This window comes from Acanthaster planci, linkage group LG18, assembly GCF_054643075.1.
Source record: "Acanthaster planci isolate LZ-2023a linkage group LG18, COTS_SCS, whole genome shotgun sequence".
Classification (NCBI taxonomy): Eukaryota; Metazoa; Echinodermata; class Asteroidea; order Valvatida; family Acanthasteridae; genus Acanthaster; species Acanthaster planci.
The window spans coordinates 5,033,487-5,055,226 of record NC_141794.1 but is presented as its reverse complement, the minus strand read 5'-3'; the positions used below and the strand labels follow the sequence as shown (position 1 = coordinate 5,055,226).

Below are 21,740 nucleotides of genomic sequence, written 5' to 3'. Positions count from 1 at the left end.
CACTCAAAACAGATCACCGACTACGAAAAAAAGACTTCCCTCCTGAATACCAGTCTCGATAGAATGTGCTCCCCCAAGAGGAGTATTTAATACCAAGTACCAATAATAACGCCCAGTTCTTGGTTCCAAAATTCTGACTACTTTTTTGGCAGATTCTAAGCCACTGGAAGTCGTCACCTCCTACAAATGTCTTGGTGTTACTATTTGAATTGACCTCACCTGGACAAAACATGTAGAGACCATTCGCAGAAGGTGCTCCAGGCCTGCTGGCTTCATAAGACGTACTGTAAAATCCAGAAATGCCGGCGTTTTACTCAAATTATACTGTTCTCCCTGCAGACCAATCTTGGAATACGGCTCACCAGTTTGGCTACCCCATACACCAGAAGAACCACATTCAATGTCTTGAAACAATCCAACGCCGCTTCACTAAATCGTGCTTTCCTCACAATGCTGCTACACTTATCAACAACGTCTTGCTAAACTTGACTTGCCTCCTCTGTACAACCGCCTACTCTACCTCATCATCTCATTAGTCGGCAAATCCCTCCACAAATAGGCTTCTCTTTCTTCCGAGTTTTTCCCGGCAGGTTAACACCAGGAAAACCGACATTTTGTTATTAAAGCATCAATATACAGCCGGACCAACAGTTCCAAATATTCTCTGTTCTATCTTCACCCTCTTTCCAAGATGTTTTAACTCACTCCCTGCATGGTGATATTCGGGACCTTTGTCTCGAACCTTCTCTGAAACCCTTCAACTCTTTACGAGGTATCTCTTCAGCCTTCACCCCATTTCCTGTGCCCTCTAGAACACTCCTTCCAACAGACATGTAACATTCCTTTCCTCTTCCTGCCCACCAGAAGCCAATTATCAAACTTTCATACAGATAAAGCTCCATCTTTCTCAAGATTAATTATAATCCTACGTCAAATACCTTGAAAATGGTTTTTATCATTTTTTACCAGTAATCAATGTACTGTTCATATTAATGTTATTATCTAAACTGGTTAGTTTAGTTTAATTTGATTTAGTTCAATTTTTTATTTTCCAACTCTATGCTCTGTTACTTACATGCTGTGTTAAAAACGCATTTTATTTTATTGGAAGAAATTGTTTATCATGTAAATTTGCTTTGTACCTGAAGATATATATCAATAAATCCAATAAGTTTGTAGAGCCTCTCGGCAGAAACTTGTTTCTTTTAGGCATTCCAGTGGGAGCTAAGTGGATATTGTGTATTTGGTGTTATTGTTGGTGGTCCTCAGTGCAGCTTGTAATTATTCTTGGCCGTGATTTGTATATACATCCCGGACAACGAAATAAATGTAATGAAGTCTCAGCCGCCATGAGCCGACTGATGTCGATATTTGAGACCTTCATCGCTGACATTCGCTACGTAACTGATCCTCCCGTTCATCATTCCATGCTGTTGTGCCGAAGCCTGATTGCGGAGGCGACCCACTCGTTGTGGCGACATCTGGAAACGCAGACGGTTGTGGGCGTGTTTATTTTCACATGTTGACACAGTACCCGCGGCAGGTGAGCTGTTGCTGGTGATAACATGATATTTGGCAATTGTGCATGACGTGTCAACGGGACGAGCTTCAAGCCATCTGTTGCCGGTGACGAATGCTGGTTGGCTGCTTGTGTCCAACGAGAAATCCAAGGCTGACTGAGTTCATAAGAATTTTGACTTAATATGTTTAATTTCCAAAGGATAATATGTAACAGCTGTGAATAGATTTTAAAAGAGAGTTTACATTTGAAAATAAAATAACTGGGTGTATTTTGAGAGGAAATAATAGACCAGTGCACACTGAATATTAGCGTTAGGTACTTGCCAATTAAACAAATGCCTCCTCAGTTTTACCCAATAAACTGAATCAATTTTGAGCCAACTACATGTATCAGCAAAAAGTCACAATGGAAAACTCTAAGGAGAACTTTCGCGAGTTTGGGTGGTTCAATAAAAAGGGAACCCCAAATTTTTGGAGTCCAGAAAGTTGTTCGTGTAAATAAATATCAGTGCTTTTTCCTTGGTTTTTTGTCTCAAAATCATTACAATGTATTTGTTTACACCTTAAAGTTGGTAACTTTTCGAACGGTGTTCAATGTAAGCATATACACCAACAAGTTACAAATGTTTCTCATTTCTTGAGCTACAAATAACTACACAAACATAATTCTAATATTTTCTTTGGGGACTTCATCAAAATGAAAGTTTTTTGCTCTCATAGTAATCCTTGGCCGAAGAACCACCCAGTCGTTAAGATTGCAAATTGCAAAAAAATCAATGATTAAATTGCGCGCTTTGTGAATACCTGATCAAACTGTGGCCTTGTTCACAAAGTGGCAAACTGCATACTAAAACGGGAATGCCTTCGTCGTAGCAGAAGCATTCCAATTTGGCCACTTTGTAAAAGTGTGATGATGTTACAAATATCTCGGGACTGGACCGGCTGAAACCTTCAACTGCACAGGGGCCCACAAACACCGCCTTACCTGTCAGTCGGCAAGTTGTGAACCATGTCATACCATGGGTCTGGGCCTAAGGCAAGAACAGAATTAAAGAAAAATGAGGGTGTTAAACACTCATCCTACTCGCCCTACGGTTACCATAAGGTCATCCCTGTACATCCTGTCCAATTTACAGCTCAAAATCTATCACCGCTAAAAAGGCATTCCAACGAAATGCAACAAAATGAAGTACTGGACTAGATGAACCTGAACCCTATATGTACCTGAACCCTACATGTACCTTAACCCTACATGTACCTTAACCCTATATGTACCTTAACCCTACATGTACCTTAACCCTACATGTACCTTAACCCTTCACGTACCTTAACCCTATATGTACCTTAACCCTACATGTACCTTAACCCTACATGTACCTGAACCCTACATGTACCTGAACCCTACATGTACCTTATCCCTACATGTACCTGAACCCTACATGTACCTTAACCCTACATGTACCTGAACCCTACATGTACCTGAACCCTACATGTAGTTAGACTAGTAAGCCCGACCCTAAGTGCTGACAACGGAATCCAGCACGGTACAACTCTTGATCGCTGCTACATTTTGTTGCATGTGTCAGGGCCAACGAAGAATGTCTAGAGAGTTATATTCAGTATTACTGCCAGTAGTGAAAATGCTTGAATTATTCACTGTTCCCAAAATTGTCTTCAATGACACACTTTCTTTACTACCTGATTCTGGTGGTACTTGCAAAGTTCTCTGTGAAGAACAAAAGTTTGGATGTAAAAAAAGGAAGTCGGTAGCCCTAATTAGTTACGGTTGAAGTTTTCAATGAGTCTATAAATCTACATTTTACAATTTCAATTTCAGCATGCATGCTACACACCACACAACTATGAAAGTGCCCAAGAGTTCCAAAACGCTATCAAATTTGCTCTCAAATACATGAACAATGAGAAGCTTGAGGAGCTTGTCTTAGGAACAAGGAAGAAAGACCCTCTACTCTCGTTGCAAGTGATGTCATTTGGAATCAAACGAAAGGCCAGGGGCCTTCACAGCTTTAACATTACAGCACTTTCTGTTGAAGAGTTCACTTACCGAATGTGACTTGTGATAGTCCCTCGCACTTGTAGCCCAGTCCTTCATAGAACGGCACCAAGAAATCGTGGCTCACAAGACAGATTTTGGTGATATTGACAAGATCGTCTCTGACATATTGGATGAACTGCTGCATGAGAGCCTTGGCAACACCCTGAAAAGACAGGGAACATGGGGGGAGACAGAATGCACATGAGCATTCCAAGTAATGAACAAAGGTGCAAAAGATGAGGATGAAGAGACAGTTTTGGTTATTTCCTGAAAATCAATTTTACCCTGACGAGAGATTCCTTGAATTAATTTTGGATTGTTTGCTCTGCCCGACGTATATCAAAACACTGTATACTCAGTGTATGCCTCCGAAGGCTTGCGAAAAAACCCACAAGTGTACTCGGGTGGGACCTGAACCCATAACCTCCTGCTTACTTGTGCAGACGTCTTAACCACTTGACCACCAAGCTTGCCAGTGTCAGCTGGCTGGATCGAGTCGGATGTGGCAGTGGGTACCGCGAACAACTAAAAATTAATTCTTTAAAAATTAATTAAATTCATCCTTGGAAACAGATTCCTTGACCTTCTTTCCTCACGGTCGACCTCTGATTTCTAAAGTTTGATTTCGGCCAGGATTATAACAGAAAGGATTGGGCTCCGATCTGGCTTTGTGAATCTCTCATTCTGCTTCTTACATACAAATTATGACTCCCCTCATCTCCCTGGCTGGCTGGCATGCAGTATGAGGAACCAAGGTAAACAAGTGACGAAGATGAAGTAAATATTGGACTCTAATCCTCCTCGATGAGCAAAATAAAAATGACGGTCCAAGTTTTTTCATCCATAACAGGTCCTCGCTGTCCTCCCATGGTAGTTCCATTTCAAAAGTGTCAGTGCTTTCAACCCCTCCCCCAAATGGCAACATATATCAGCATACGGTGGGGGGGGGCGTTGGAAATTAACCCCGTGCCCCCTGCTCAATCAGCAATACAGGTGCACCTCGCATGCAAGTGTAGCGCCATAAATGGAGTCTGACCTACCCAACTTCAAATAACTCATTAAAATTGAATTGTTACTTGATGCTGGACAGGCACCCTATGAATTTCTGAGCGAAGTGTTGTTTTTACTTTCTTCCTGTGCTCTGGGTGAGTGCAGAGTGAATGCACACCGACCACTGTGCCCTCAGGATCGTGGGTGAACATGGATTCGCGTGTCAGCTTGCTCAGTGATGTCTTGGTTCCATGTGTAATCTGGGAAGAAAAATAGAGCACAACAAACACATAATTTTTTTGAGTGGCCATAGCCAGGAACAAAAGAGTCTTTGTAACACAGTTGCACGTGCAAGGTGGATCCTTACTTGTACAAGCTGGATCCTTGGTTTGTCTGGCAGTTTTGGAAACCCTAGGCCTATGGTTAAAACACAGTGCTGGACTTATACCCAACAACTTCGGCTGAGATACTGATCACAGGTGCAACACAATGAAACAAGTGATGAATAAACATGAGGTAAACATGAGGACAAAGGCCCATTCAAGCACCAGTGTGGGAAAACAGGCTCTATTTCTTGTGAATTGGGGCACATGCTCATCAGCCCTTGACCCCAAACCGTACTGAGCACAGGGTGCAAACCAATGCACAACTCTGTGGGATCTTGTCCGTCCAAAGGCTTCCGTATGCCAGTATATACTACCAGAACTGCGGGGTCCGATGTCCACCCCGGACCCCACAATTCTGGGGCTAATGCCAATATAGGTGAGCCCTTCTGAGGGATATATGACAGTGAAGCTACATTCTTGCTCTGAATGTTTAATGGTGGTTCACTCTCTTTGATCCAAGTACTGCCAAATGAAGCATCCAAGAAGACACAAAATATCACTTCTGCAACATTTTACGTCACCCAGTCTTGACACTATGCAATCAAAACTATTTAATTTGAGGACAGAGGGAAATGTGTGTGAGACTTACGGCAATCAGGCGATCATTTTCGAAGTAGCCCCAGAAGAGTTCGGGGGCAACCCTTTGACGGAATTTGCACGTCTCTTCAGATGCCCCCTCTTCACTGGAAAAAGCTGGCGAGAATGGATTATTATTATTATTTATTTCTGGTAATGACACCAAGGATTCCTCAAAAGCGCCCTAGGCACTGTAGCTTGCAAGCCTGAAAAAACCTGTAGAGAGGAGACAATGAGAAGCAGTTACACTTTTAGTAGTGGGAGGAAAACCCCAGAGGAATAGTCTGGGTAAAACCCATGAAATTAGGTAGGGACTGAAAACCCAATCCACATGTGGACCGGGCCAGGATTTGAACCCGGACCGCAGAGGTGAAAGGTGAGGAAAGAACCACTACACCAACCCGAATGTGGTGTTAACAAAGTAACAAATTACACAGACTGCAGAGGGCAGCCTTTATGATGATGCATTAAAACATCTATCCATGCAACACTTACAGATCCAGAAGGGTGATGTATACCCCCCAGCAAATAACATTTTATACCATATGTGTACAGATGAAGTGATTTGAATGGTGTACTTGCTCAGACTACCATTAATTTGGCTCAGCTGAGCAGCAATGTGAAGTTAGTCCTCGTTTGATGTTCAACATTCAATGTGGTACAAGTAACTGTTTGACAATTGTTGAATATGCAACCGTTTGACATTCGGCGATCACTCAGGATGCACATCTCTAGAAACGATGGAGTGCAAAAGGGACAAAAAAACAAACTGCCACCTACATTTCAGGGCTTGTTTGACCTCCCCCCTCAAAAACCCATGCCCTAGGTTGCCAGGAGTCATTGCTGATTGAGAAGAACAATGACATTACATTCACAGTAATCTCCAGGCAAGGCATGGGGGCTGGTTTTTTATTTCAATTTGAGGAAAGTGACATGTCTTTTCCTTTCTCGTTGCAAGCGAAGAACTCCACCGACAAGACTTCAGTCAAAGCTGTTTTGACTGTGGAAAACTGCCTGGCCCTGGTTGAAATGGAGGCAGCGGGGTCGTTAAAGTGTACAGAAACATTTTGAAAAATAAGTCTAGACCCAGGGCGTGGGCTTAATTTCAATTGAGTGAAACAGTTTGGATGAAAATAGCAAGTATATAAAACTAACCGTTTTTCTCTATAACTACATTTGCGGAAAAAAAACGATTGCCCACATTTCAGGGTTTGTTTGACCCAACAAACTAATGGTCATGGTAGCCTTTGTGGGAGAGAGTTGTGTGTGTATACATCATTGTGAAATGGCATGTACATGTACAATGTGAATAGGTACATATGTCATGCATGTGAATGGATGTGCATAGTGGCACTTTTTTGGTCCCTTTTGCACTCCATCATTTCTACTAGAAATTCTAGGGGTTTGAACCCTGAACGTCAAACGGTTACTTATTCAATTGGAATATCAAACAGTTACTTTTTCAACACTGGATGTCAACGAGGAACGAACTTCACATGGGTCTGCTTCCTTGGCAAACAGCAAAGTGGATCTCAGTGCCCATATGATGACCCGTAACGAGTCCATGCACAGCATAATTGGTTTGAAAGAGGGCTAAACTGGCAATCTATTTGATGAGTGACTTCTTCAATCAAACCTCTGTCCTTGTTCCTCAAGTATAAGACTCAGTTCCAATCCAATTCTACGCTACAGAACAAAATAACGATTGACCTCTACTGTCACTAAGACATGCAGTGTAAGCCCAATACAACACAAAATATACTACATGTACAAATGTACATGTATTCCTTCTTACAGAGGCTTTCAATCAGCCAGGCATCGTGGACTTCCTTCTCAGTCACCGGTCGAATGCACACATTTGACAAGGCCATATCTAGAACTGGGCCCCCGGAATCACTTTCACTTTCCAACAGCTTTGCGTGAGGGTCAACTGTAGAAAAAATAAATCACCGCCAACGTTTAGGTGCCTTTTTCTTGCAACTCAACTGGAAGCCAGATGACCTCACATGTGGCATTTACTAGGAAGGTCACCTAACAGACCTCTGTTGGCCAAATTTAATTTGCCGACTCCTATCTTTGCTGCTTTTTTGCACTTTGACCTTGACCTGCTGGCTGTTTGCATAGTGAAGTATATATGGGCCAAGTTCCTGCAAAGTCATGGCATTAGTCATGTATTTTACCAGCCAAACCCAAAGGGCAAGAGGGGAGATGCTGGATTAAGTGGGGATTGGGGATTGTATATTTTGGGACCCCAAGGTTTCGTCATTTTATTCTTGTAAAACTGGACAGTCCCCAATAAACCAAAGGCTTGTATGCTGTCTTTACTATGCTGACCCAATGGTTTGGAAATTTCGAACTGAAAATTGTGAGAAAATGTGATTTTCTTACTGAAAAACCAGCCATGCAAATTTGAATCTACCATATGTGCTAAAACTATCCCCTCTTATTTCCCTCAAACTAACCCAGCCCCACAGTGGGGCTACTGAAACCCCTGCCCTCTTTTCACATCAACCCTACACTCAGCATGATGTCATAGTCATCTACCAAGGTGAATCCACCATCTACCAAGGTTAAAATGTAGGCCTCCCTTCTGTTATGGCACAAAGATATGAAGCTCTTAAAAAAGCTTTTTAATAGCTCCATGATCAGGGTCCCCAAATATACAATCCCCATTAAGTGGTATATCACTAGACATTGTCAATGCCTCGGAAGGAGTTCCATACCTACATGTATAACCCAGAACCCAAGTGGCCGGGACAAGGCTGACAACTAACCTTACACAGTTCTGGAGGTAGCTTGACACCTGTGCACAAACCCTATTGAGACCATGACTATGACACTGGTCTGAAAAATTGTCAGTGTTTTGTAAAGTGAATACCTCAATATTTTCCCTGCTAAACTTGGCTCTGTGGGACACGTTATTGCCTTCAGATGGATAATGGGTACGAATTGCAAACTGGTGTCCCAAGCGAAATGATCACACGACAAAATTTTCTGGCATAATCCCTCAGTCCTTCAGAAAAAAAGGTCGTCCACACACCAACTCGCCTTACCAGCCATGAGTTCAAGCGCGCGCGCGGTGTTAATGTTCAGGGTGCAGTCCACTAATTCAAGCAATAATTTCCGCCAAGCGCCCCCGCAGTATCTTTTGAAAAAGGGTATTATTTGGCCCCCAAAATAGTGAGATTGTGTAAATCTTTGCCAGGATCAAGTCCCTGGTTCTTTGGGCTTCCATCTGAGGGCAGAGGGGATAAAAAATACGGTTGAAAAATGTTCCCAAAGGAAAAATAAAGTAGGGGGTTGCCATTTGAAAAATGGCCGCGGACTGAGATTGGCACTTCGACTTTTGGGGGTTAGTTTTGTTTTAGGTGAATTATTAAAGATGTCATTGGTTAACCCCCGAAAATTGAAAAGAAACTGAAAGAATAATGACCGAATAATTATTACATTTTTGTGTGAGACACCCCAGGGATTTTGGCTTGCATGTTATTGAGCTCTGAAGAATGGTGATTTTACACTGTTTTCAATGGGGTTTGAATTAGTGGACTGTACCCCAAGGCCTTCAGCGCGTGAGTCGGATCGGTTACGGCGCCCTCTAGAGCCTGAAGTATGGTGCCGCATCTATCTATGCTGAATAATAAGTAAACATAGGATGCTAGACCGTCAGAACACCATGAAGACTATAAATACCATATCTTGCTCGTTGGTTGAACAGAACTGGAAGAGCACGTGTTTACTGCCAGCATGACGTTTGAATAAGAGCTGGGGCCTAATTCTTTAGAATTTTGTCATTGAGTGTTGTGTAAGAAGTTTACATTATGCAGGTGTCTCAAGCGAATAATGTGAAGGTTTACAACCTCAGTCTTGGTAAATCACTTCCAGAGGTGAGGCGAATGTTATGATCATGATGATGATTGAAATTGTTGTTCATCACTTAACATTAGTATGCTCAAAACGATAGGCCTATCCTATTCGGCAGTTGAGTAGGCCTACATTCTCGATATCTCGCGGTCGGAGGTTGTTCCAAGGTTGCTCTTAACTGAACATGAAAAGAGTACAATTAAATAAAGGGATTTACATGTTTTTATCACGTTTATGTCATGATGGTTGGGTTACGAAATATTGTTTGTGTATAATTGACATCTCTGCATTCCAGTGGCTTCGATCTCTCCCTTCATCTCCTCAGCCCGTTTCTTCTTAGAGTGTGTCATTTTGTTCATTTACTGTGTTCCTTCTCTTGATTTCTAGTCAAAACAAATTCAAGATTGTTTACCCATAATGTGCCATGTCCTTTTTGGCCTTTTCTTGAGGGCTGGGCCCCAACTGTGTCTGTCATGTCTGTCTTGAGGACGGACACGACAGATACAGTTAGGGAATTTAACACAGCTGGATGTAACATAATTACACTGTTCCATGTCAAGCCCCTTACAATTATATAATGTGATCGTAATACTCCTAGAAGTAGAACTACTGTATGGGGCTAGTTCCTAGTTGGTCCACCATGTGCACCTCTCGGAGAGGTAAAAAAAGAAGCTCCATAGTTCTAGGGGTACAGGTCTCCCCCTAGATCCCAGGTCCCCACCCAGCAGTTCAGTTTCTAACATACTTGCATTTACTCAGTGTTAACGACCGTGTTAAATGCTCTGAACCGTTACCAGCTTGTGAAGACAAAAGACAGTGAAGGGACAGTTGGAATTTAGTTTGGCAATCCATGTTTCAGTTTTCTTGTGATTGTTTATTTTTTTTAGAACATATTTGAATTTTGTTCCCAATGATTGTCATGAGATAGATGTATTATCCAAGTTGAAACAAATGTAGGCTGAAAGGCTACATTTACCAGAGTGTTTCTGCCGAAACCAGTACGCACGCTCCTAAATTTACTGCTGATATTATGCGATTCTCTCTTTAATCAGTGGTTGTCAGACCGGAAGAAGAGGGCGTTGCAGAAATCTGACCGAGGTAGGCATCACATCGTCCCTGTTCGGTGGTTGACTGCCTTATTGTACAAAAGGCCCCATTTCCTTTCAGAGTGACTTTACAAGTAGGGTACTTAGTGCTTCAAGAATTTTGAAGCATGATCATTGTGTAAATGAGACTGTCAAAACTTGCAGTTAACCATGCAGTGAGAAAAAAAATGTAAAAAAGTGATGGTGCCAGTCCAACTCGTTAGTGCAATTATAATGAAAAAGTTAAAAGGAACATCTGGCAGCAGGTTTTTTTCAAACTCTGTTGGCAATTTTACCACTGACTACTAAATGATATATCTTTTCCTAAAATCAGACACTATCTGACAGTCTGTTCCCAAGCTTTTAAAAAAAAATGCACTAAAATAAGCTTATACAGAAGACTGCTTTCAGCTTAATTTGGCCGATGATTTAAGATTTGACATAAAGGCCACAATATTGACTAGTGAAATGCTTCCTGCCTCATCTTTGTATAATTATGGATATCTTGGAGAATTTTGTCAGCTCAATGGTGAGTAAAGTTTGCGATGACGTATTTTTTCATATTTTTCTGAACTTGATGTTAAAGTCATGTAGCTTTTTGCATTTCACTACCTGATGTATTTTTTAAGACCAAGGTTTGCTGATCACTGGAGTACCCAGAGTACCTGAGTGATTTGAAGTGATTCTCTAACTCGCATTCTTTCCTCATCCAACGCATCAGATCTACAGCACAGGATACAGTTGATTCAGGATTTTGAGATGCCTTCAGTCAGCAGTGGTGTACAAATTACAGCAGATAACCAGTTTATATTAGCAACAGGTAGGCAGGTGGACATGCTCAACTATTGTTAGCTAACCCTAACCCTACATAATACTGCAAATTACTAGTTGTGGTAAAATGTAGTATTCAGCCCTGTCGCTTGTAAGAGGACATGACCTTATTGTTCTGTGAAGCCATAAGATACAATAGATGAGACAACGTACCATACAGTGCTGTGGCACTGTGAATGCATGGCTTTATTACATGGCTAGTCACCTAGCCAGAAGCAGTCATTTGTAGCGCTAGGTCCTTCAGGCTCAGGCTACTACTTAGTACTTTGTAGTACTGAGTAGTGTAAGCCAAACAATATGCTTTGCGGTTAGGGTTAAACAATGGATGAAAAAAAATTGTTTGAATGATTTCCAGATATGTCCACGTATTGATAATCAGAATTTCCGTTCCCACCTGGATCTTCTGTGAGCTGATATGCACCCAGAGAGATTCATAACATGGACCCGTAAATATTGAACAGGTATCCACTTTTGCCACATAAAGTCTTAAACTGTGAAAGAATTCACCTTTGTCTTTGTTTAACTGGCGTGTTTGAATATGAGGTTTCACTCTGAGTGCGAGATTTTGTGTGGATTGATTTTGGGCAGGTACCTACAAGCCGCGGGTGCGATGTTTTGAAGTCACGCAGCTGTCAATGAAGTTTGAACGATGCTTTGACTCGGAAGGTAATCGGTATATGTTCAAGCTTGGGTCCTGTGAAGCTAAAAGAGGCTACAGCCACTCCCATAGACTGCTGTGTTATTTCAAGCTGCCGCCAACTAAATTGACACGCCTAGTTCCTGGCTTTCAGCTTCTTCTAGCTGCCCTGGCTGAAATAACCTTTCATTCAGACTGTCTGTGATCTTGACATTACCAAACAGAAAGAGCAATCAACCAACTGTCCGTCAGTGAGATGCTTAAGCCGCACCCTAAAAGAAATTGTGTCGCAGTTTACAAGGTCCAACTCCTGAAACATCAGTTGGAAACCTTTCCCCAGTTCTTTGAAGATGTTGTCCTGACTTCTCATTTTGTGGTTTCTGTTTCAGTCGTTAGGTTTCACATCTTGTCTGAAGACTACTCTAAGGTAAAAAAAGTTAACAGATTTTCTTTTTTGTAGAAAAAAAAGAATTGTTTCACAAATGGAAGTCTTGCCTTTGATGTTTTGGCAAGACTGTCAATCTTGAGACCAAAAGGGAAGTTCTCTTGTTCAGTTATTATTATTTTTTTCCGTAGATGGTATTCTTGCATTGTGATCGCTATGTGGAGTTTCACGCACGATACGGTCGATACCACCGATTACGGATTCCCAAGTTTGGTCGGGACTTGGCATACCATGAGCCGTCTTGTGACCTTTTCCTTGTGGGAGCTAGGTATGTACATGTACGCATCGGTCTTGCTTAACCCTCCCGCCGGAGCAGTCGCTGACAGTCCGAACGTCTGTCCACTTCCCATGCTACATGTAAATCACAGGCTAGTCACTGACAGTCAGATCTTCATTCTGGTTGGTACTGTAACCAGTTGAATTCCACCAACAGACCAAAGCAGGCGACTGGTAGACAAAGCTGGCTAATCAGTCAACTGTATCAAGTCATAGCCGGCCAGTTCTGCTTTATGTTGGCATAAGTCTGTCAAAGACAGTCACTTCACTGGAAAAAAAAAACCAACTTTGTCCTGAAATGGATGTTTGCATAAGGGAGGTGAGATAACTAGCATTTAAAGATTCCCTGAATGTGTCTCCCTGTTCCATTTCTGTGTGTAAATTCATGCTTTGCCTGGTTTTTTTCATCTCTTCAAGTCCAGAGGTCTACAGACTGAATTTGGAGCAGGGGCGCTTCCTGAGTCCATTTTTATCTGAAGCAAGGTGAGCCCTGGCCATTTCTGAAATCTTTGTTTTAGAACAACTTAGACTTCTACCTGATTTAAGGTGAATTTTTTGCGGGCTGTTTCTCAAACCTCCTTGTCATCGGCATCCTTTGATTTTTGGTTGTCTCCTCAATTTGTCAAGTTTTGTTATCATCTCTACCTTCAGGTTCAGTTGATTGTAGGTAAACATAAATTCATGAATGCAAAAGTAAACATTGTGAAAATTGAGAGTCTCTTAATTTTTTTAACATACACGGCCTTTATTATTAGGTTAGAAGTGAAGTCATAGAGGAAGGCAAGGTTTGAGAAATGCTCCCCTTCTCTGACTTGATGATGAAGTGGTTCATTGCATCAATTCATAGCATGTATCACAGTCGAAGAGCTTTTCCATCTTACCACGCTCTGTGTGACGTTTTCCCCTCGGCCAAAGTGCAATCAACGCCTGCAGCATCAACCCTGAGCACCACCTGCTGGCGCTGGGAACGCTGGAGGGAAGGGTGGAATGCTGGGACCCGCGCAGCCGGAAACAGGCGGCCATCTTGGATTGTGCCCTGAGCAGCGTCACCACGGAAACACAGTCAGTCCACAAGTGCATCGGATTCACTTCCTTGTGGGGGCGGAGGGGTGAATTGTACTAAAACTTCCAGTTGCTGTCGTTTAGACATTTGGAGTGGGACAGGCAAACCAGCCAGTGCGGCTGTTCTAGAATAACTGGCAGCTGGGACTTATGCTTAGGGAGCATTTCCGAGGTCACAGAATCTTACAGGTGTCAATTGTAAGAAAGATTCGGATAAAGACCATGTTTGATGTACATACCTCACTGACTACGTGATAATGCAGACATCTCACCAAGCTTGCGAATCTCATACAGGGGGTACTGCATTACGGAAAGTCAGCGATGTTATTTTATGTCAGTGAACGACAGAACCTGAAATTAAATCTTTAGGGTACCATTTGCTGGTACCATTTCCTGACTATTTTGTATCTTGTAGGAGTTTTTTTTGTTAATGTTTCAGGGTCAAAGGAATGCCCTCTGTCTCGGCACTGAAATTCAAAGATGGCTTACAGATGGCAGTCGGAACATCTACTGGACAGGTAGGCACCACCACAAATGAGGCCCTTGAAGAAATCTTTGCTTATCGTTATCTGCCTCGAGTTGAAGTGTTGAGAGCCGAGCTAGTGGACTCATGCAGGCACCCGCCACACACGCAGAGACAGTACATTCCAGCATAAACTGGTCCTGCATTCTCAGTGCATCCAAAGCCTAGTGGGCATACACCTGTTGCGCGTATGCGGTGATTTCCCACCGAAGGACCATTATTTCAGGGTGAAAACATGCGCTCTCTTGTTCTCACTCGGAGGGGATTGGTAACGAGTATCCAGTAGCGTTTATTTTGTAATAACCGTGTTGTGGAAAATACAAGTTGTATTAACCGCTTCGCGCCGGGAATTCTTTTGACCGCGACTGCTGGGCTGTAGCATGCCTTGAATGGAGGGCTTTGTCCATCAGCAGGCCCCTTTGAACCAGCAGCTGCATGGTGAATAGACTGTATGTGTGGTATGCACTAATCCTCACACAAAGCCGCGGCTGTCAGCGGTTCCCGGTGCGAAGGGGTAAAGAGATTTTTACTGAAGTTTCTACAGTGGTTTGTTCTGAAGTAAATGTAAATAAAGTAAAACTACACGTAACTACCAGGTGTGGTGGCTTGTCCAAATGAGGACTCCCTTCGTCTGATTTTCCTGTCAGGTTCTCTTGTATGATATCCGCTCAGACAAACCCTTACTGGTGAAAGACCATCACTACAGCCTGCCCATCAAAGCGGTCGAGTTCCACCCACAAGCTGAAATGGTTGTGTCCACGGATAGCAGAGCAGTCAGAATATGGGACGTGCACACTGTGAGTTGTAGGGGTGTATTTCTGTCATTCTCAGAGTGGGTCTTGTTAAACGTCAGAAAAGAGGCCGTCAGTATGCGGTATACACAAAAGAATGTTTAAATCCGGATGTGACAATTTATGTGTCTGAAAGATCTCCCCAGCTTTCCCATATTTCATGGTTTGTAACATGCTGTGACTCATTTCACTTGCAGGACTAAATTCTAATCAAACATGATAGATTTGAGTTCGCTTTCTTACCCTTTTTGGTAGTGATCCCATTAAAGTGGCAATGGCACAGTGGCTTGCAGTCCAGAAGGAACCTGTAGAGATAAAACAGTAAAGAAATGTTCAGTTTCGAAAAACAGAGGAAAATTCCACTCATAAATATTCTTTAAAAAAATATCCCAATTTTTGTTGTGTTTCTGGTTGGGTTATCTTTTTGCTTTGAAGGGGAAAGCTTTCACTGCTATCGAACCTGAGCACAGCATCAATGGCATGTGTCTTGTACCATCATCAGGACTCATTCTAACAGCCAACGAAGCACCCAAGCTTGGCGTGTATTTTATCCCAGTAAGTTCTGATTTTAGTCATTTCTCTCTGATTGAGGTGTCTTGTGAGTGTCACAATGCTAGTATCCCACTTGACGGCGCTTGGACTAGGGGACTTACGGAAAGATAAGATTGGTTTCACTGATGTCATACAACTTCCACGATCTAAAGTTTTGATCCGCCATTTTCTGATGCCAGCCGAGTCTACAGTGGGCTCAGTTGTGTGTGGCTATGGCTGTGTCCTGTGGCAGGCTGATTGTAAAACCGAAGCCCAAGACACAAAATACTGGCCTCAGACCCAGCCTGACGCCAAAGGCAGTGGAAAGCAAAGGACTGTGGGAGACACACTGTTGAATATGACGGATCTGTCAGTTGGTAGATGTGAACGTGTAAATGACATTCTGTAGCTTGGCGAATACTGACTTCTTTCCCTCGTACACGCCAACCAGCCTCCCTCAGTTATCCTGGAGAACGCGGACCAGGTGGTATCTGCCCTAACGGGAGTAATTATTCCTAGAGTGGGGGCTCCTTTGCTTGGGAACTGGACTTCATACATTACAGTTGTGTCGCTACCAACAGAATGAGCACTCCCCACCAACATGGTTCTTTTTAACTGATGAGGCGGTGCTTCTGATTAAGACAGGTAGCATTGTCGTCATTGCCATTAACTAATGCACGCATGTGTCATTTGAAGAGCTTAGGCCCGGCTCCAAAGTGGTGTGCCTTCCTGGATAATCTGACCGAGGAATTGGAGGACAGTTCCCACAGCACAATCTATGACGATTACAAGTTTGTCACCAAAGCTGAGCTAGAAAACCTCGGTAAGGAAATAAAATGAACAGCCAAGCATAAAATTTGTTTTGGTAGAGTGAGAAATCCGGAAAAAAATTTTTTTAAAAACTGCCAAACATCCCAAATGTCCGACAAATCACGGTAAACTAAATCATGATCTCTCTACGTGATTTTTGGAGCCAAAGCTGATACATCTCGTGATTTTTGTAAAATCAGGGCTGGCCCACCTTGTCGGTACCAGTCTACTGCGGGCCTACATGCACGGGTACTTCATGGACATCAGGCTGTACCACAAGGCTAAAGCCATCGCTGACCCCTTTGCCTACGAAGAGTATGTCAAGAGCAAGATCAAGCAGAAGATAGAAGAGGACAGAGCCAGCCGTTTACAACTGAGAGTAAGTCGGGGGGTTCGTGTCGTTTGCTCCTCGGTCATCTTTTGTTCTGCCCTTTCCAGAGGTGTATGAATTCCGTGGAGAAATTGAACATGGTTGGCAAGTGACTGACAGACGGGGCCATATTAGATCAGCGAACGGGTGTGAACGACCTGATGATTTTTGCCCAGTGGCTTATATCATGGGTATCAGGCACAAAAAGATCGGCCAGTGGTCCCTAATTAAACTTGGCCCGGGAGGCAGTGGAAGACGTGCCGGGGAAGGCTCTGGTTCATGTTGGCAAGTGGCGTGGAGACCATGCACCAAAATTTTCATTTGAATGTGTACAAGCCTGCAGCGTTTGTGTGTCAGACATCTGGTGTGTTCTAATGCATGTTGTCGGTACTGTGATGTAACCAAGCCTACTGCAATGAGGTACGTGTACTCATCATGGTCATGGATTATAGTCATCGATTTTATGTTGATTTTTTTATGATAACAACAGAAGCTACCCAAGGTGAACGCAGCGCTTGCTTCCAAGTTGCAAGAACAACAGGAGCTGGAGCAGACATCCAAGGGCAAGAGAGACAAGAAGGTGAGGGAAGGGGGGGTGTTGTTTTGATGATCAGGTCCAGTAGCCTGAACAAGTTGGAAGTTCAAGGCAGGGCTGGAGATGGTTTCTTAGAAAGGGGACCTGTAGCATATCTAGGACAGGTGCTTTGGCATTCTTGAAAAAACCTGCCAACATAATTAAAACTTGTACATGCTCATGGAAAGAGTCAACTGCCAAAATGCTGGCCATTGGCCAGTGATTGAAACAGTTTTCAGTCATGGGTGGTCAAATGGTTGAGTCCAAAGTGTTGTGATGCAGTTTGCTTTCCACGCTGTCAGCCTGCCCATTAAAAGGCCCTTGGAATACGTCTCTTACCTTCAGGCTGAAGCAGACAGCATTCTCCATGACGACCGCTTTGCGGCGCTGTTTAAGAACCCCGAGTTCCAGGTGGACGAATCGAGCGAGGACTACCGGCTCCTCCATCCGGTCATCACAAAGCAGCAGCGGCAGCAGCAGAAGGCAGCCCAGAAGAGAACCGTGCTGCAGCAGTTTGACGAACTGGAGGTACCCTGAAGAGTGCTGGTCATGTTGTGGTCCTCTTACTAATCTGTACTTGTGAAAAACAAGACATAACTAATGTGACCGATGTACGCTTTCAGTCTTGTGAGTGGATCGGAGTGGCTGAAACAACCTTCACTTGTAATGCACAGCTGTTGTAAGGGGAGCATGCAACATAGAAACAGGCAATAACTTGAGGTGTTTCTCGGGGTTTTATACAAGGTGGAGGAAATTTCTATGAGTACCTAAGGGTAAAAGCTTGAGGCACATGTGTTTAATTTTACATTCTTCCCTGGAAAGCTAAGGTTTCGGTTCATTTTGGTGCCTTTTTTGAATAAGCAAAATCTGCTTCCCGTAAAGTGCATCATGGATAGTTTCATACATTCCTCTGTGAGTTTTTCTGGAGAGTGGTTCACAACCTGACGATATACACAAATTATCACGCACACAAAAATGTACAGGAAGAGGAGGGAAGGCCGAGCGATGAGGACAGCAGCTCTGACGACGACGACCGATCCTGGCAGCAGGAGCTCCGTAAGCAGCACCAGCAGCTGAGGGAAGAGCGGCGGGCCGAGGCCCGGTCCCAGGCAGCCGCCGGGGCCACACCCAAGTTCTATGAGTTGAAGAAAGGGGAGGAGTTTAGCTCGACCATCGGAAGGAAGCGGCTCAGCAAGAGGCAATTGAGGTAAGGACAACTGCTTAGGGACATCGGATGCCCAGACGTGCAGTACTTGGTCACAACTTTGAAATCCCAGGACCAGGTTCAGTGAATAAAGTAAGGTCTGGAGTCTGCTAAACCAGAGAACGAATGCTGTTACTTGGCAGCGACATCTGATGGGGCATACCTGGCATGTCTTAATGCTTTCTTCTATAGCTATTAACAGGACAGAACACGGAAGGAACTAAGGGCATTTCCCTGTTCCCTGTGGTCAGGGGGAGAATGTTCCATTGTAGGAACCAAAGTCGACACAAACCCTGTCCCTGGTGGCACAGCAAAACATAAATGCACGTGCTTGCATACACGCAGAAGCGATGTACAGTTAACACCGACAAGCGGAATGTGCGCAAACCCAAGGTGTGTTATAACCCCCCCCCAAAATGCTCTGAGAAATTTTTTTTTTTTTCACAGAACTAGCCTGGCCGACAGACTTGCCCAGGAGGACACACAGGGAGCAGTCAAGCGCATCGGTTCCTCCGTCGGCAACCAGCAGCTAACCTTCACCGTACAAAAGGTGCGTATTGCATAAACCCTCTTGCAGAAACTGGCTTCTTGAAGCTTGTGACGAGGGACACTCCTTCGTATGAAAGTTAAGGGGAGACCATTGGAAGTATTGCGCTTTACCACCACCGTGTACATGTACGGCATTATCATTTAAGACCCACTGTACAACCATACAGAGTGAATTCCTGTCCTCACCATTAAAATCATTTATTGAAAATAGTCCCAGATATAAGCATGTGTGCATGTAACTATACAAGGGCAACCTTGATGACTTGTTCTCAAAGTTACAGTAAAACAGGACCGTCTTGCTCGGATTGAAAATGTACAGCAGTGTCTACTTTCGAGGACAGGCACACATCCGTGGTCGTCAGTCCTTTGTGTAAAAACGTCCCCTACAAGCGTGTGGGAGAGTGTTGCATTGCAGATGGAATTGGGATAGCCGTGCCTCGTCCTTGATGGTACAGTAAAACACTAGTCCCTGTTGACGTTCATGTTTGTATTTCTTCTCTTTTCGTCTTTCTTGGCTTGTCGGGTTCCAGACGGCAAAGGAAGCCAAGTTCAAGCAGGACACCATGGAGCATCACAGGGAACGTAAAAAACTCAGGCGATCGGCTGGACAGCTCGCGGGCAAATCGCGGGCGGGAAAGTTTCACAGATGACGATCTCAAAAGTGTTTCAGCTTGTTCTTAATTCTATAATTTTATAGAGTTTTTGCAAAGGGTCATGGACGGTTGTCGTCGAATTGGCCAAATTGATGAGTGCAACATCTCATACTCACAGCCGAACTTGTAGCTTGAGGCGATATTGGATGGGATCACTTTTGTTGCATGTATTGCTCACACACACAGATACATTCATCCATTTGTGTCCTCTGAATGACCAAAATTGTCGAGATCTCTGTAAAGTGCCTATCAAGCTTGTGCCAACAGGTATATTTGTATCAAAGTGAGGTGAACAACATACAGGAAAGCTGTTATAAGAATATGTGCAGAACAATCGGAACGATGACTGGCTTCAATCGAGAGAGTAAAATGCAGTGGAAAACTTACTAGGTTCCCTCTGAATCAATTCATGGTTGAACAAAGAGTTGGCTGGAGCAGTGGTTCATCTTGGACCTCTGAAAAAAAAACATATCTATCAGTGCCTAACTAGTCTCTGGGGGTGAGTCTGAATAGGCCTCTGTGAAGTGATGACATCACTGTTTGTTGCACTTTTCAAGGAGCTATTGCGGCCCACGGTCCAGTAAGCACCATAGGAAGGCACACACATGAACAAAGTTTGGCATCTTCAATACAGATATCTATGACTCGGCTGTAATTGGAAAACATTAGCCTCTTTGAAAGCTATGATCGCTAGCAGCTTCAACCACTTCTCACAGATGCATATGCTACTGTAAGCCATAGCCAGTTGATGTAGAGACGGTCCACGACTTGCCAGTGTCTCTGTTCCTTGACACCAGTCAGAAACCCACAAACCCACGTGTGCCCGCGTCGGAGACTTTTTCAATGGGCAGAAGGCGTGTTGAAAAACAGACTTGGCCGAACAGAGCAAGCAAGAATCGTGAGCAAACTGGGTATGACTTTCCACTCATGTGCCACGGCATGGCATAGCCCTCCTCGGGCCCATCAATCAATTTTCAGTTGGGAAAACACCGGTGGATTTTAGAGACCTTTCAGACTACGAAAAGTGTTCTTGGTTATGTGCGATGGGGTATGCAAAGAAAGAGTGTACTGATTATAGATAAGCATGATTAGGTACTTGTGAAGCCACTTCTAGTCACAGGTGGATGCAAATAAACACAATTTAAATTACCCGAGTGTTGCACACAGGAGACTTTTTTTTAGGTGTCGATAGCTGTTTATGTATTGTGGGATGTAGTAATCGAGCTAGCTGCTAGCAAGATCCATGTTACAAAAAGTGGTGCACAGCTTAGGGGAGTTAATCCTCCAAGTCCACAGTCTTGACTTTCCATTTGCCATCTGTAATTAAATCAGCACCAGATGTGAAAACATTCAAAGCAATGTTAGATAACATCAAAGTAAAGGGGTGATGCATGAGGGACTGCAGGTCCACATCTGGGGCGATTTGTGCAGTATACAGATCAAAATCAAGATCAATATCATAGAGGGGCAGTGTAACAGTTTTTCTTTAATGAACTACCGCCTCCCTGACTGCTGAAAAGTCCCGGAAGCCCCACTGATCATAAGAGACAGATGTTATCACTTATGGAATTTGCGAATTGCAAGTAATTGCTGCACTGCTAATTTAATCATGTATACACTGCTGTCACGTTGCCCATTATTCTTATGGGCGGCCAAATGGCGAAGGAATATCATCCTTGGCTGGTGTCTATATTTACCTCAAAATTCCCTATTTTGTTCATTGAGAGTTGCGTGAGCTTTCAGTACTTAGTGAATTGTTACACTGTTAATTTAAGAATGTATACACCAGTCCCATGTTTTGTTTTTGCACTGGTGGCCTGTCATAGTTTTATGGCTTGTCTTGTCAAGACGTGACTGTGACGCATATTGTGATCTAGATGGTGACTTACTATCGTCGGCACATAATTCAGCCACTGTTCGGGTGGCCATACACAGCCGGCGTTTCCGTGATACTGTGTATTCTAACAACGCTCAGTCTGGCTTGGTAATTGCGTGTATCACGCTCTTCT

The 21,740-nt window shown here is 43.5% G+C and overlaps 2 protein-coding genes across 7 annotated transcripts; one reads left to right on the top strand and one right to left on the bottom strand.

Moving 5' to 3' along the window:
* Nucleotides 1-55: 55 nt before the first annotated feature.
* On the bottom strand, nucleotides 56-15,422 carry LOC110985503 (uncharacterized). 6 transcript variants are annotated; one of them, XM_087148595.1, is made up of 6 exons: nucleotides 8,304-8,631; nucleotides 7,325-7,459; nucleotides 5,543-5,646; nucleotides 4,705-4,827; nucleotides 3,587-3,740; nucleotides 56-2,552 (listed from the first exon to the last, which is right to left on the bottom strand). In XM_087148595.1, exons 2-6 carry the CDS (start codon nucleotides 7,398-7,400, stop codon nucleotides 2,503-2,505), a joined length of 507 nt encoding a protein of 168 aa, XP_087004721.1. In that variant the 5' UTR covers nucleotides 7,401-7,459; nucleotides 8,304-8,631; the 3' UTR covers nucleotides 56-2,502. The 6 variants fall into 6 exon arrangements, with proteins under 6 accessions (XP_087004721.1, XP_087004720.1, XP_087004724.1 ...); XM_087148594.1 differs by having other exon boundaries at nucleotides 8,408-8,630; XM_087148598.1 differs by having other exon boundaries at nucleotides 8,583-8,625.
* Nucleotides 9,188-20,880, top strand: nol10 (nucleolar protein 10). Its single transcript, XM_022246560.2, has 18 exons — nucleotides 9,188-9,413; nucleotides 10,443-10,488; nucleotides 11,197-11,295; nucleotides 11,895-11,972; nucleotides 12,333-12,370; nucleotides 12,520-12,656; nucleotides 13,082-13,147; nucleotides 13,580-13,726; nucleotides 14,166-14,244; nucleotides 14,897-15,046; nucleotides 15,476-15,595; nucleotides 16,268-16,394; nucleotides 16,582-16,760; nucleotides 17,242-17,331; nucleotides 17,671-17,853; nucleotides 18,309-18,532; nucleotides 18,977-19,079; nucleotides 19,609-20,880. The coding sequence occupies exons 1-18, from the start codon at nucleotides 9,348-9,350 to the stop codon at nucleotides 19,726-19,728; spliced, it is 2,052 nt and encodes a 683-aa protein (XP_022102252.2). The 5' UTR covers nucleotides 9,188-9,347; the 3' UTR covers nucleotides 19,729-20,880.
* Nucleotides 20,881-21,740: the final 860 nt, after the last annotated feature.